This window comes from Myotis lucifugus, unplaced genomic scaffold, assembly GCF_000147115.1.
Source record: "Myotis lucifugus unplaced genomic scaffold, Myoluc2.0 scaffold_82, whole genome shotgun sequence".
In the NCBI taxonomy this organism is placed as follows: Eukaryota; Metazoa; Chordata; class Mammalia; order Chiroptera; family Vespertilionidae; genus Myotis; species Myotis lucifugus.
In genome coordinates, this window is record NW_005871130.1 from 4,145,334 (window position 1) to 4,160,289 (window position 14,956).

The 14,956-nt window shown below is 51.5% G+C and overlaps 1 protein-coding gene across 3 annotated transcripts in view; it reads right to left on the reverse strand.

Moving 5' to 3' along the window:
- MBP (myelin basic protein) overlaps positions 1 to 14,956 on the reverse strand; it is a 70,832-nt gene that overhangs the window by 31,736 nt on the left and 24,140 nt on the right. For all 3 annotated transcript variants that reach the window (XM_006090801.3, XM_006090798.3, XM_023755626.1), the window contains one exon: positions 14,522 to 14,609. In XM_006090801.3, coding sequence (XP_006090863.2) covers positions 14,522 to 14,609 — 88 coding nt within the window. The remainder of the gene's footprint in view (positions 1 to 14,521; positions 14,610 to 14,956) is intronic.

A 14,956-nucleotide genomic window follows, 5' to 3' on the forward strand; every position in this document is an offset into this window, starting at 1 on the left:
CGGAAGGCAGGAGACAACCGTCCCCTGGAGCCTTTGGGAGTGTGGTCCTGTCGACAGCTTGATTCAGCCTCTGGCGTCCAGACTGTGAGAAAAGAAATTCCTGTTGTTTTTAGTCACCCAGTTTGTGGTAATTTGTTATGACAGCCATAGGAAATGGATACAATATGTAATTTCATACCAAGTTATAATATGAAAGAAAACAGAGCAGGGTAGGGGTTCAGGAAGGCCCCCGGAGGAACACGGGGGAAAGGAGACTGTGGCCGTGTGAGCACTGGGGGTGCTACTATGGAGGAAAGGACCCCAGGACGGGGCCTGGGCAGACTAAGCTCGGTGTGTGCTCCAGGAAGAAGCAGAGGCCTGGAGTCTGAGGTGGGAGCGGGTGGGGAGGGGAGAGGTGTGGTGGGAGATGGTGGACCGGCCAGACTGTGCTGGGCCTTCAGGGGTGAGCAAGTGGCTGGCCTCTCCTAGAACAATGGGGGGCACTAGCAGGCATGTGTGGGGGACCAGACTTCAGGTGGGCTCAGGGTGAGGGGCTGCCTCTGGAAGAGATGAGGGTGCCCTGGGTGGGGAGGAAGGGGACCATCCAGGGATGACTGCACACCACGTGATGCAGGGTCGTTTCCTTTGTCACCTATGTTTGAGAGGGTTGTATGTCCACAACACATACTTCCACACACATAAAATAGCAAAAAGCAAAGAGTTCTACCCTCTTTCAATAAAATCACTAGGTGCATATTAGATACTCAGTAAGTGGTAGGTGGGTGGATAGGTAGGTAGATGGGTCAAGAGGCTGTCCCATGAGGGACAGTTGTCATGCAGTTGACGTACTGGCCTGTATTTGCAAAGCATAGTAACTTACTCCAAGCAAATATCATGAACATGTGCAAGTTAGGAAGCCCAAGGCAGACATTTGGCACCAGGACCACCGTGACCTCATCCATGCTCCTGGGAGAGCTGCCTGATGCAGCCATGCTCACGCCTTGGAAACATGGCACATAGAACCCAGCACGTCTTCCGTGACCACTGATTCAATTCAACCACGAGGGAACACCGGCATTTACAACACACCTGTGAACATGCCTCATCGCACCGCAGCCACAGGAAGAAACCATGGCCGGCACGGAGCTGCAGGGTTTGCAGGGCGCAAAGCTCATCCTAGGACCCACAGAAAGAGCCCAGCTTTCTAGCTGTGCTTCAGATTCTGCGGCTCATATGCATCCATGCAAATGTGGAGGAAAACAAGGGCTACATTGTACTGGCTTCAACGCATTAACCAAACATGAGCACATCTGAATACCAACGTTTTCACCACAGTTGGGCTTTGTGTTCCTGAATGTGGCCGTTTGTGAGGCGCAGAGATGGGCATTTGTACCCTGAAAGTAGCTGCTCCCTCGCACAAGGGGAGGGGGAAGTCGGAATCTGTGGATGTGCTGTGGTTTTGGAAGGCCAAGTGCAGTGTCATTTTGTCAATTAATATCAGCTTTAATCCTGTTACAGACGATGCCCAACTCTCAGCGAGACGCTGGTCACGGCGCTGAGCCTGTGGCGCCGTGTGAGGCTGGGATCTGACGTGGCGGGAGCGTCACTGACAGTACTCCGCCTTTGTGCACATTCCACAGGAGCTGCGAGAAGACTTCTTTAAAAAACAGTAACACCTCGATCTAATTGCCAGGATGAGGCCCAGAAAACTTCCGGCGACAGCCCTTGGAAGGTGGCGATATTAAAATCACAGGATGGCAGAGGGACACCGCCATGCAGGATGGTGACATCAGGGACGGTGTCGACTGTGGCCCCAGACTGGTAGCTGTCAAGACTGAGGGGCTCCAGCAAAAGGCGATGGTGGCCCCGCTTACGCCCTGAGTCCAGCTGCTCCCACCGACGTCACCCCTTGCAGGCAGGCAGGCAGGGTGCCCACCTCCCGTGGCTTCCTCCAGGCCCAATAAATCAGGATGCATATGGACGGCACCCAGTTCTGCTTTTTAAAATAGGCCACAGAGAAGTGGGCCACAGGTTATTCACTCTCCCAATGGCTGAGGTCCACCCTCCTAACTCCCACACTGTGAGCGTCAGTGACCCGCCCCACTCAGCTGCTCGCAGCCACGGCGATTAGAAGCGAAGTTCGGTTTCAAACATGCCCATGACCTTGAACCTGCTGCGGTGTGTGGGGCTGCACAACCTTCTGTGTTTGATGGCGCTGTGTGCCCCGAGTGCCTCCTGTCACCCCTCTCCCATGACAGCGCTCGCTGCTGCTGTTGGTGCTTGGCTTTGGGGGCTCGTCATCCCTCTGGGCTGACCTGGGAGGGTGCTGTCCCCTCAGTGAGAGCTGTGCACACACACCTGCCTGTAGGGGTGAGGCGGTGTGAGCTCCACCTTGGTTTACCTCCTGAGTTTGTTCCTGCCTCTGAATGCCAGGGGTTCCCAGGTCAGCAGGAACAGAAAGCATTCATAGAGTTCTCAGGGCACGACCAGACTGCTCTCCAAGCCAGAGTGACACAGAATGCAGAGACCCCTCTGTGTGTGCCGGCCAGCTGATTAAACTTAACTGCGAGGTAACTAACCTCGCGTGACAAGATGAAGGTGACAGTGCCCTGCTTCTTACTACAATTAATTTAATTTTTTCTCTTATGATTAGAGGTCTAAAAATGTTAGATGTAAGGATCATCCAACTTTAATGTCATTAGGGAACTTTAATACATTTCATATTCATGGCCGATCAGATCTGTAATGAGACCGGAAACAATGAAAAATGATCATTGCTCCCGCTAATAGGGGCTTTGCCAATTTTTACACCTTGGAAACGTGCAGTGAGGCTTAGCTCACCAGAGGTCATCACTGTTGGTTTGTATGTGCGCGTTGTTCCCGTACATCAGGCGATCCAGACTTCACAGACCAGGAAAGTGGTGAAAATGAGGGGTGAGGATGATGGGTGCGCATGCTGCCTCCCAGAACTTCGAGAAGTTTCCATTTTTCCAGCTAAGACATGAAGAGAAACAATAGCCCCCATGGAATAGTCCCTGATTTCACTACAGAATAAAGGCAATTTGGAATCAAAAGAACAGGAAAAACCTGGTCTCAGAATAAAGCGCTGGGGAGTATGTGTAGGCCACTTTCTGACCCGCCTGCACAGTGTAGGTGACCAGATGGCCCTATTTAAGGCCTCTGACTGTTTCAAGTTCACACGGCAAAGGGGGATGTGCACCCCACACTCATGTCCTCCAGTGTGGACAGCGTGGCCACACTCCCGTCTTTGTGGAAGGTACAACATTGGTCATTTACTGCCCAACAAAACCCCCAGGTTACTTTCCAGCCCGTGAGGCTCCTGACACTGAGCGTGCTAATCTGTGCTGTCAAACAGGAGACTGTCCTGTCCCACAGGATGTGCTGAGTCACAGAGGACAGCAACACACCAGTCCTGCTGGGGACCGGCAGCCCCTTTCCATTTTGGTGTCCTGGTGGGGTCGCAGCGTCAGCCCTGCGGGGCTCTGATCAAACTTGGACCCAGGCCCTCCCTGCCAGGGGCCCCCTGCAGAAGCCTGGTGCTGGCTGCTAGCTATGTGCTAGGGACAAGGTGCCTGGGACCAGAGCCTAAGCACTCAACTTTTGCCCCCCAGATGAGGACAGGTGGGGACTCCATTCTGCCTTAAATCCGTGCACTATGAACTGGGCCGAAGAGCTCTGCTCCCTTCAACAGAACTTCAAGCCAAAATGATGGAGACAAGCACGCTGTCCAGAGGGGTGAGGGCGAGGGGCGGGGGGCACATGCTAAGAGCACAGGACCCTGCTTGGCTGGCCACCCTGACTTCAGAAGAAGGGACACGGGGTACCGGCATGTCTCTGGCCCGCCCAGCAGGCTGCTCTCTGCAGAGGGGCCTGCGGGCCCTGGAATTTGTCTCTGTGGGCCAGCGCCGAGGAGGTCACCACGGAGGGGAGGGAAACAAAAGGCCTCGCTGTGCCGTGGATGTGCTATGGCAGACATCCTGCAGCTATGAGAGGCATGCGGCTGCCCGCCCGGCTGCCCCGAGGTTGCTTTAAAACCTCTTTACAAACAAGTCTTATCAACCCACCCAGCTCTCTCAAATGCCTCCTTTGTGTGCCCAGAACATATAGTTTTTATTTGCTCTAAATAGCTCACCCCTTGAACCCTCCCACAGCAGTGTTGGGGCTGGGGGCTCCACCGTGCGTGTCTCTTCATCGCACAAGGGGTGTGACAGTCCATATGCCCGGCTTCCCAGCACAGGGGTCGTCAAGATAATGAGATTTAAGATGGAGCCCGGTATGCACATGGGTTCTGTTCCATGTGTAACATCTAGCGTTTCTCACAGTAACTTTGTTCTGACAACCATGATGTTCAGCAGCCACAGAGAAGCAGGCTGTCCCCAACCGAGCTCCCGGCCCCTGACCTGGTCATTTTCTTCACTTTGACTCATTTTGGCCCTTCGGCCCTGTCATCTTTCCAAATGGCGCTGAGACCCTCCCGCCGTGTCCTGTGATCAGCAGTAGCTTTTATTACATGAGAGGAGGGAGCTGTGACCTCATTTCTGCCCTGTGTGGAAGTCACAGTCCCATCTGACATGAGGGGTCACACCCTGAAACTCCTCACGGAATCACTGGGCTGGAAAAGGCTGGGAGGAATCCCATTCCTGGCCTAGAGCTCAGCCTGCTGCCTCCCGCCAGCCATGAGGTCCCCAAAGTTGCTCAGTGCATGCAGGCAGGACAACTTGGCCCAGAGTCCAGCCCCAGGCGGGGACCAGGGTGTCTGTGGGGTGGGGGCCTCTTCCGACATGTGACAAGGTGGGAGAGCCCTCTCGGGCTCTGAGCGGGTTCAGGTCCAATTCCCACCCCCACCCCAGACTCAGCTCCCACCGCCCTTCCCGGAAACCTAGGAGATGTCCGTGCTGCCTGCTGCCTTTTGTGGACTAGAAATGCCACAAGAGAAGCTGAAAGACATGCCCCAAACCACCTGACCCCCTGCACCCATGTGGTTTGAGTGGTACCTAGGGGTTGCCTCTGGTCACAGGTCAGATCAAAGGGCAAATACAGTGGCAGAGCCTTCGCTGCCTGTGCTGAGCATGTGCCGAGTTGACACTCAGCCACTGCCCTGCTCCCAAGCAGCCCCAGACAAAGATACCTGTAAGAGGGAGGAAAAGATTCAGAAGCAAAGGGGACACCTTTTGTTGGAGGCAGTGTGGACAGGGCAGGTGCCTACAGGCCCTACCCCTGCTGCGTTCCTGGTGGGCAAATAGAATGGGGAGAAAGTTCTGGAATCACCACTCAGAAGTGTCAGAGGCTGGCCACGCTGATGACCGACATAACGGCGGAGGTGCTATTGGTGAAGAGCTCTCCGACACACCTTCATCCTTCTCTCCATGCTCACACCACCACCCGATTCTGCATTGAGAGGATCAGGTCAGGGGGGCTTACCCACAGTGCACGGCGGGAAGGACCCAAGCCCAAGCTTCCTGATTCCCCAGTGCGTGGTTTTTCCTGCCACTCCCACTCCATGACAGGGTCCTGGGGAGGGAGGGTCGGCTCCGGTCAGCTCCCAGACCTGGGACTGTCTATCCACTGTCCACTGTCCACGGAGCAGCCACATGTATGGGTGATGTGTGTGTGTGCATGTTCTTGTATGCATGAGCACACACATATCACATGTGTACGTATAGTACTTGCTTAATGGAAAAATTATTCATCAATCAATTCACATGATGGGTGCTGCTGTTAGTTTTTTATGTAATATTTTTAAAGTACAAGAGATGTTGTGACTGGCTGATCGGCAGAGTTCTCCCTTTGCATTCTGTGCTGAGTGGAAATCCTAGTGGTTTCCCTGGTGAGCAGGGCGCACATTGGCACTGATGGGAAGGGGTCAGCAAACCGTGCCCGGGACCAACCTGGCCTACTTCCTTTTTCCTACAGCCTGCAAGCTGAGAATGTTTTTACCTTCCTAAATAGTTTTAAAAAGAGAGGAAAAGGAAAAAACAGTATTTTGTGGTATGTGGAAAGTATATGGAATTTAAATTTCAGTGTCCACCCATAGTGTTGCTGAATAGCCACACCCATCTGCCACCATCTCCATGGGCAGAGTTGAGTTGAGTGAGCTGACAGGGACCTCGGGCCCGCAAAGCCTAACCTATTGACCGTCTGCCCCTCTGCGGAAAGAGTGCATTGACCTCTGTGATCTATAATCTGATGGAAGCTCTGAGGACAGGAGTCAGTGCAGCCCTGACTCAGAAGTGACAGTCAGGGCAAGCCAGCTGCAGAGGTCGGAGTTTGGGAGCTAGAGAGCAAGCACTTCCTCAGCTCGTGTTTGCACCCAGAGAGCAAGAAGCCGCGGGAAGAACATGAAATGTCATATTCTGTTTATGACATTTCCATAAGCAGAACTTGTAAGGGGATGCTGCAACGCCTGCCTCACTTGTCTGCCTCGCTACAAGTTACTTTCACACTTTACTTTCGCTGCTCTTAAAACAGGCAAATTGTGCTGATCATTGAGATATGTATTAAAGCAAAATCACATATAAATAAGAAAACCCCAGTTACACAGAGGAAATGCAGCTACCCTGCCCTTCATATATATCCTGTACAACTTCAAGAACTGAGTGTTAGAATTTTCTCATATTATCTTTTTTCTTTCCTTTCAATTCTGAATAATCACATAATATAAGATAATAACACAATGTTGGAAGAATTGCCACCGAAAGTCTTGCAAAAAAACCAAAGAACCAATATGATCTATTTGTAACCAGCAAAAAGCTGTGACATCTCTCGTGACCCCAGGGCCACAAAAACAAGTCCGAGCTGGAGCTGCCGCTGGCTGTGGAGATTAAGAAAAACGGTGTCACAGTCAAACGGAAACAACTGTCACTTTCTGTGACCTTTCTGGAATGTGTGCACGCCAAATGCATGAATGGCTAACTGCTACCTGCAATTTCTGCAAAGTAAGGAGAGGAGGGGAGGAGGGTGAGCAGAAGGCGGTATGCCTTCCTACGCCGGCCAAAGGCACACATTCCAGAAGCTCGACACTGGGCAGCAGGTTGTCTCGCCTTGGCATTTGCTGTCATCAACTGAACAGGGAGCAGGGGTCCAGATTGAACTCATTTTGACTGGTGTCCCCTCTCTTAGCTAAAACGTAGTGTCAAGTTTAACCATCACACTTCTAAAAACATTCCTGATCCTTTGTAAGTGTTCAGAGGACCTTTTCATCACTGGTTACCTGGGAAAAGGGTCAGAAACAATCGCCGTGCTTGATTCTGTGCTGCAGGACAGGCATATCCACGGGTCCCGAGGAAAACCATCCATACACTGACTCTTGGGCGTTTTATACGAGGGACGGGTCGCTCGGATCCTTTCTTGGGGACAGTGGCAGAGCTGAACTGCAGCACTGTGTCCCCGGGAGCACAGGAACAATTGTGTCAAAGGTCTGGAGTGGGGACGGGGCCTGCACACAATGCCTGCTTTTCACAGCCGGTCCCGGCACCGAGGGAGGTGGCCCGCGGGGCAGCCGGTACCAGCCCGCGGCAGCCACTGCGATCTTTTAAGGGTAAAAATAACTTGAAGACTCTTTAAGTAAATGAATATTCAGTGAAATACTTACAAAAAATCCTCAGGCAGTAAAACATGAGTTTTTAATTTGAGAAAAGATGGTGTAATAATTAGATACATGGGAATAAAGGAGACATTCCAAGATATTTATAAAAATATAAATATCTCTTTATCTGCTGCTTTAACTATTTCTAGGTATTTATTGTTTTAGCAAAGTGAATATACTAATATCTTAGATGGTTTTTTTTTTTGAGGGGTGTTTTTTATTTTCTTTTTGGAGAATCATTTTGAGATAGTTTTTCATGATCATATAATCACACACCATTTACACTTTATAAAGTATCTGACTGAAGAAATGGAAAATATTCCCTGTCTACTCATCTACTCATCTAGTGGAGATAGATACCTTAGAAGATTTATTTATGAAAATTCTAACCTAATCACAATGGGTACTTATAATAATCTTTTTAAAAAATATAATTTTATTGATTTCAGAGAGGAGGGAGAAACATCAATGATGAGAAAGAATCATTGATCAGCTGCTTCCTTGTACACCCTACACTGAGGATGGAGCCCACAACCCAGGCATGTGCCCTGACTGGAAATCAAACCATGAACTCCTGGTTCATAAGTCGATGCTCAACCATTGAGCCACACCAGCCAGGCTCCAATAATATATTTTTATGTTTTGTTGCAAGAACTGTAAATAGCCATGGCTGGGTTGGCTCAGTGGTTAAGAGTATCAGCTCTCAGGCCAAGGGGTCTCAAGTTCGATTTCTGGCATGTGTGTCATAGGTTCTCCATCACTGTCCTATGTTAAGCATCTGCCCCCTGGTGGTCAGTGCAAGTCATAGTGATTGGTTGATCCACTCTTTGGTTGTTTTGCATATCAGCCTTTTATTATATAGGATGGAACTACATGACAGTCAATGTGCCCCCCTGAGGGGTCTTGGATTGTGAGAGGGTGCAGGCCAGGCCGAGGGACCCCACCAGTGCATGATCGGGGCCAGGGAGGGACACGGGAGGTTGGCCAGCCAGGGAGGGACTGTGGAAGGGCTTCAGGGCATATCTGGCCCATCTCGCTCAGTCCCAATTGGCCAGACCCCAGCAGCAAGCTAACTTACTGGTCAGAGCGTCTGCCCCTGGTGGTCAGTGCATGTCATAGCAAGCAGTTGAGCGGCCTTAGTATATCATTAGCATTGAACAACTGGACTACTGGACACTTAGAATATTAGGCTTTTATTATATAGGACTAGAGGCCTGGTGCACAAAATTAGTGCACGGGGGGTGGGGTGTCCCTCAGCCCAGCCTGCATGCTCTCCAATCCGGGACCCCTGCGAGATCGGGCCTAAACCGGCAGTCGGACATCCCTCTCGAAATCTGGGACTGCTGGCTCCTAACCGCTCACCTGCCTGCCTGATCGCCCCTAACCGCTCTCCCTTGCTGGCCTGATCGCCCCTAACTGCTCTCCCCTGCCGGCCTGATTGCCCCTAACTGCCTCTGCCTCGGCCCCCGCCACCATGGCTTTGTCCGGAAGGACGTCCAGAAGACGTCCGGTCTATCCGGTCTAATTAGCATATTACATTTTATTAGTATAGATTATATATAGAATGAGAAAATGGTTGTACCGAGCCCTGAGAAATAAGAAGGGCCTGGATGCACTACATCTACCTAATGAAACATTCTGATTCAATGTGCCAAAATTACACCAATTTACCTACATTTCACTTGCTGGTGACTGATACAGGCAGCTCTAAATTGCCTTCACATTCTTAATGATAAAATTATTCTGCTAAGAGCGTGTCACATCCATTGTGTGCTTTAAAAGCCCCCTGCCACTGTCTCCACAGCTCAGGGGCTGTGAGGTCACCTGCTGGAACAGGTGTGGGGGGATCAGGGCCCAGCAGCACTGATGGAGCATGGTGACACCATGATGGCTCAGCAGTGGCACAGGGCAGAGCCCAGGCAGAGCCAGGGACCTGATTCTCATCAAAGCCTTTGATCTCTGAAGGCAGGTGCGACCCCATGCATCTTGGGGCAGGTATGTGAGCAGGGCTATATTCAGTCAGAACCAGAGCTGGGGATTGTCTTATTTTGATTTTTTAAATCCTCATGTGAGGATATGTTTGACTCATTTTAGAGAGAGGGGATGAGATGGGGTGAGACAGAGACACAGAGAGAGAAACACTGATTGGTTGCCTCCTGTATGTGCCCCCACCAGGGATCAAACCTGTAACCTGGGTATGTGCCCTGACCAGGAATTGAACCAACAACTTTTCGGTGCACGGAAAGATGCCCAACTGAGCCATACCAGCCAGGGCTCATTTTCCTTTTAAAAGACTTGTTTCTTTAGTTTAGCAAATATTGATGGCGATGCTCTTAGAGGAAGGAGAGGTGTGGCTCACCAACTCAAGGATTCATTGGAGAAGCAAGGATTCACTTATTTCAATTCGTCATGGGTATGGCACCTCCCAAACTGCAGGGGGTGGAGGTGGGGACTCAGCTGGGAGAGGTGAGGAGAGCTGCCTGCCCGGGACTGGGCTCTCTGCAGGGACTGTCCTTCTCTTGGCCACTGACCAGCCCAGGGGACTTGGTGGCTGAGGAATCGGGAGAAAAGTCCCACAGCCACACTGCAGCTCCCAGTCCACATGACAAATTCCGCTGGGTGTGGGGTGAGATTAGAAATAGTAACTATTACTGATGGAAACCTAATGTGGGTGCTTTCAATGGGGTGCTGAGCCCTGGGTCTCAAGCTGGGACAGGCTGTTGCCCACCGGCCACGCCCATCACAGCTGCTACTTGTGCCTTGGTGAGGTCTGTATCGCTTTGTTCTGGAGGATGCTCAGCTGGCCCATTGTGGCTCTGTTGGCCTTAAGTGACCCCTAGCGCACATGTCATTTTGAAGGCCAGGACCTGCGGATGGGCACACGGGGCAGGCAGCGGTGGCCTCCTCTCTCCCAGGGTGCACTGCTGAGTCACCACCCTGGGAACTGGCCTCCTTTGGACCACAGCTTCATCCGGTCCAGGACCTAGCAGGACAGCGTGTGCTCTGCCAACCTAGGACACAGCAGGCGAGCCCCGCCCCTCCCACCTCCCAACACAGGGCCCTCTCTGCCAGCACACAGCCGTGCTGCCCACTGCCCGGCCTCTTTCCTGGGCTGGGCACCCCCCTCCTCACCTGTGGAGACACAGAGAAGGTGCTGGGAGCTTGGGTGAGCCCACACCCTGCTTGGAGACACATCCCGTCTCTCTTTAGAATGTGAGAAAGGGACTTTTGTTTCCGAAGTGTTGAAAGCCCAACAGAAGCCAGGACACCAGTTTCCCCCGTGACAGGTCAGTGTGGCCTCAGGGAGCGGGGATGCCGGCAGGGTCTCTGGTGTTTGCGAGGACACTGCCCAGCCAGAGTCCCCACCTGTCTCTGTGGTCACTGGGGACACCTGCAGGGTGGTCCTCTCATCAGGGGCATCGGAAGGGCAGAGACGTACATTTGAGGACTCAGGAGATGGAGCTCCTTAATGGGGAGCAGACTGCTCAACCCACAGGGACAGCATGGTCCTGGTTTCACCACCATGTGGATTCATGTTTACAGCTCAGAACAACTACCAGTACACCAACAACCCATGTCCATGGACTCCGTTTCTATGGAAACACTGGAGTGAAAGTAGTCTTGGCATCTCATAATTCAAAGAACAAAGCAACAGTGTCAGAGGTATTTTGTCTGTGGAAAGATTATTATATGCACATGTGTGTAAATACACCATACAAATGTATGCACACGTTAGCACATTTGCATATGCAACCACACATGTGCACAAACATGCACACACAAACAGTTGCATGCACACACTACATGTGCAACACATGCACGCACATAGTGCACACCTGCATACACACCCACACATGTGCACACACATGTGCATGTCCACATGCACACTACATGCACGCACACACTTCATGCACGCACACTTGCACACACACACACACACACATGCTTGCACATCACCTATTCAGCAGCAGCCTAGAGGCAGAACTCTCTAGTTAAGAGCTTGGGCCTCAGGACACGCGGTCAAGGCACAGGACCTTGTGAATACAACAGTTTGCAGAGGTTGTCTTAGGGACAGAAGGGGACAGAGATTCAGCGTAAATTGGTGTTCCCCAAACACTCCATCACTTGCAGATGCCACAGGCCAGGCTCTAGTGACCTCATCATCTTCAGGAAAATGAGCCTCAAAGCAGAAAATCAAGCAAAAGAAGAAAACAGCACATGCAAATAATTAAATACCAAGTTTGTACAAAGACTGTTATAGGTCACGATGGGTTTCTGAGAGGCCCCGCATCTGGGTGTAGACAGTGAGCGGGGCCTCTGCCCACGGGTACCCCTCTCCCCATCACACAGGTGGCAGTTCACGGGCTGTTCTGTTGTTGGAGCCACAGGACCAGCGAGGTAATTCTAGCTCCATTGTTTGAGCAATGAACTGGCGGACATTTTCTAATGATTTCAGTAGAATTTTGCCCTGATTTTTGCACAGGACTGAGCCCTTTAACATGCTACTGGCGGAAGCAGGGAGGTGGTACTTTCTGTCCTTCCCCAGGACCCTGTAGGCCTGCACTTGCCCCTCCAGTGGGACAAACCCATCCTTACAGCTCTGACCTGGAGACCCGGGTCCACTCTGGAAGGAGCCCAGGGGTTCCGGAAAGAGCAGGGGCGCCCTCTATTGGGGACTTCTCTCCTGTCAGCATAACTGAGGGAGATCCAAGGCTTCCATTCACCTCACTGACCTGAGCAGAGCCATGCCTGGGGAACTGGGAGGGGCAGAGCAGGGATACGTCACTGCCTTTCCTGCCTGGTTTTCAAATGACAAGAACAGTGTCTGTCACGTGTGGGGTGTGAGCTTAAAAAAAGCGTGTGACAGGCTTACCGCAGAAAACCTGCTTCCCCAAAGCTTGGACAACACCCTTAACATGTTCTCTTCCTCCTCGGGTAGCAGGCAAAGCCACCCTGGAGTGTCACTGTCAGAAAGCCAGTCACAGAAAGAGAGTTAAAACATGCCCTGGTGTGTCGTTTGCTTAGATCTGCGACAACCCTTCAGAGGGATTTTCCCAGGAAATGGAAAAGTAAATGAAACTCTAGAGAGCATTGATGAGTAAGTGTGTCTGTCTCCTTGTGCAGCCTGTGGTTGGAGCACGCCTGTGCCGGCCCTCCTCAGCCCGGCCGCGCACTCTCTAAAGTCCCCAGTTCGGTTCTCAGGGTGACTCTGACTGGCAAAGGTACAACACTGAGACCTGGAGGCCTGTGACCCGCAGCAATGAGTCAGTGATAGACAACGGCCCCTGCTTATCTTTCACAGCCCCCGGTTCTCCTGACACGGGGACACAATGAATCGCAGGGGCTGGGACATTATCGTGAAAGGAATGCTGATGACCCACGTGGCTCAGAGAACATCACGAAGACTTGGCTCCCTGTCACATTCAGGGGGTTTCTGTTTGGTCAAGAAAAGGCCTTTTTTGTAAAGTGGGAGGGGCCTGATGATGTCATTCTCAGTGACGTTTGTGGAACACTCCATAATTTAAAGAGAATTCACACATAGATTTTCCAAGACTACGCAGTGAGGTGGCAGCCAGAATTACTGAGCTCCTTTCACGCGGTGGCTCAGCATCTGCAGACGGGGATTTTTCTGGATTCCAGGGGAGCATGAGGAACGGGGACTATTAGGTTCAAAAGCAGATGCCGGCAGCTCTGCGGGGCCTCACCGTCTGCACTGCTCAGAGTTGTTGGGCAGAGTGATGGAACCCACGAGGCATCTGGGCCATCTTGCTCAAGGTCACATGAAGTGAGGACATCGTCGGATCCTCCCACTTCCCCTCTGCTGTGCCTCAACCTTAACCTAGTATGGGCTGTGCATGCCAAGGAGGTGCTGTGGAGGTGCCCATGGCAGGTGTGGGTGCGCTCGTCCGGCTGACGTGTGAGCAGCTCGAAGCTCCAGACATCGGGAAGTCACGGGAAATCAAACAGGCAGAGTCTGCATATTCTTCCCAGGAAAAGACAAATCTGAGTTTGTAATATGATTGGAATGTTTGCATTTCCATTGGTTTTCACATTCAACTCTAGGTAATAATTCTCCAAGTCGAATATGCATCTTTGGAGAAGGGGACAGAGGGCTGCCTTTGAAAGAGCCGTGGGACTTGTACCATGTTCATCATGAAGGGAAAGGCCTATTGCAGACCTTGTTCACATTACATGGTATTTCTGTTACACATATGTGTATGTATGTCATGCTCTGTTCCTCTTGGATAGACCAGGGGACCCTAGGCTTCACCCCGCCCTGTTCTCTCTGCTTCAGGAATACAAGGCAGATCTCCGGAGTGTCCGCCTACCTATGGGGTCCCAGGTGAATCACTGTGTGTCACTGTCATGAGGCCACAGTGGAGCCAAGAGCCTTCACATGAAACCACGTGAGAACCTGTCCATTCTGCCCTGGCAGCAGAGGGGACTACACGTAAAGGCAACTTTTGTCCCTGGGGCACCACGAACAAGCAGTTTTATAGGAAACAGTTACTTCCCAACACTCGAGTCGTTCTTTGTAGTTAAAATAAACACTATAGTATCTAGGCTTTGGGCCAATTTCACTTCCTCGTTAGTGATTTTTTACGGGCAGTGTTCGGCTTTCGAATGCCCACACACGAACGATCAACTCCTAGAAATATCGCACAGAGTGGAAAATCGGGGAAATCCACGCAAAATAAAACAAAACAGGCAAGAAGCAGGTGGGGATGGATCCCAGGCCCCAAGCGGACCGGGCGGGAGAGGATTGTGAGGTGAGGAAGGGCTCGCCTCCCTTGCCTCCTGAGAATCGCATTGTCAATACGGACAGCAGATTCACAGATCGCCCAGGTAACTAGAGAAACTAAAGCTTCCGGGTGGCAGTGCCTTTGCACTCGGCCGTCCTATGAAACCACGGCTCCCAGTCAGTGTGTCACGTACCAAACACGTCGCTGTCCCCCGAGGGCTCCCGGGAGAGTTCTCGGAGGTTCCTCTTTTTCTCAGACTCCCCTCTGGAGGCTTCGCCCTCCTGGAAAACAAAACAAAACAAAACAAAGTGTTTTATCATCAAAATAATTTACCGCGCTTCTGTCCTCACGTCCGTCCTGGGGTCCGGAACAGTCCCAATTCCGCTGCTCAGTCCTGGCTCAGGCAGGTTTACTGTAGAGCAGTGGTTCTCAACCTTCTGGCCCTTTAAATACAGTTCCTCATGTTGTGACCCAACCATAAAATTATTTTCGTTGCTACTTCATAACTGTAATGTTGCTACTGTTATGAATCGTAATGTAAATATCTGATATGCAGGATGGTCTTAGGCGACCCCTGTGAAAGGGTCGTTCAACTGCCAAAGGGGTCACGACCCACAGGTTGAGAACC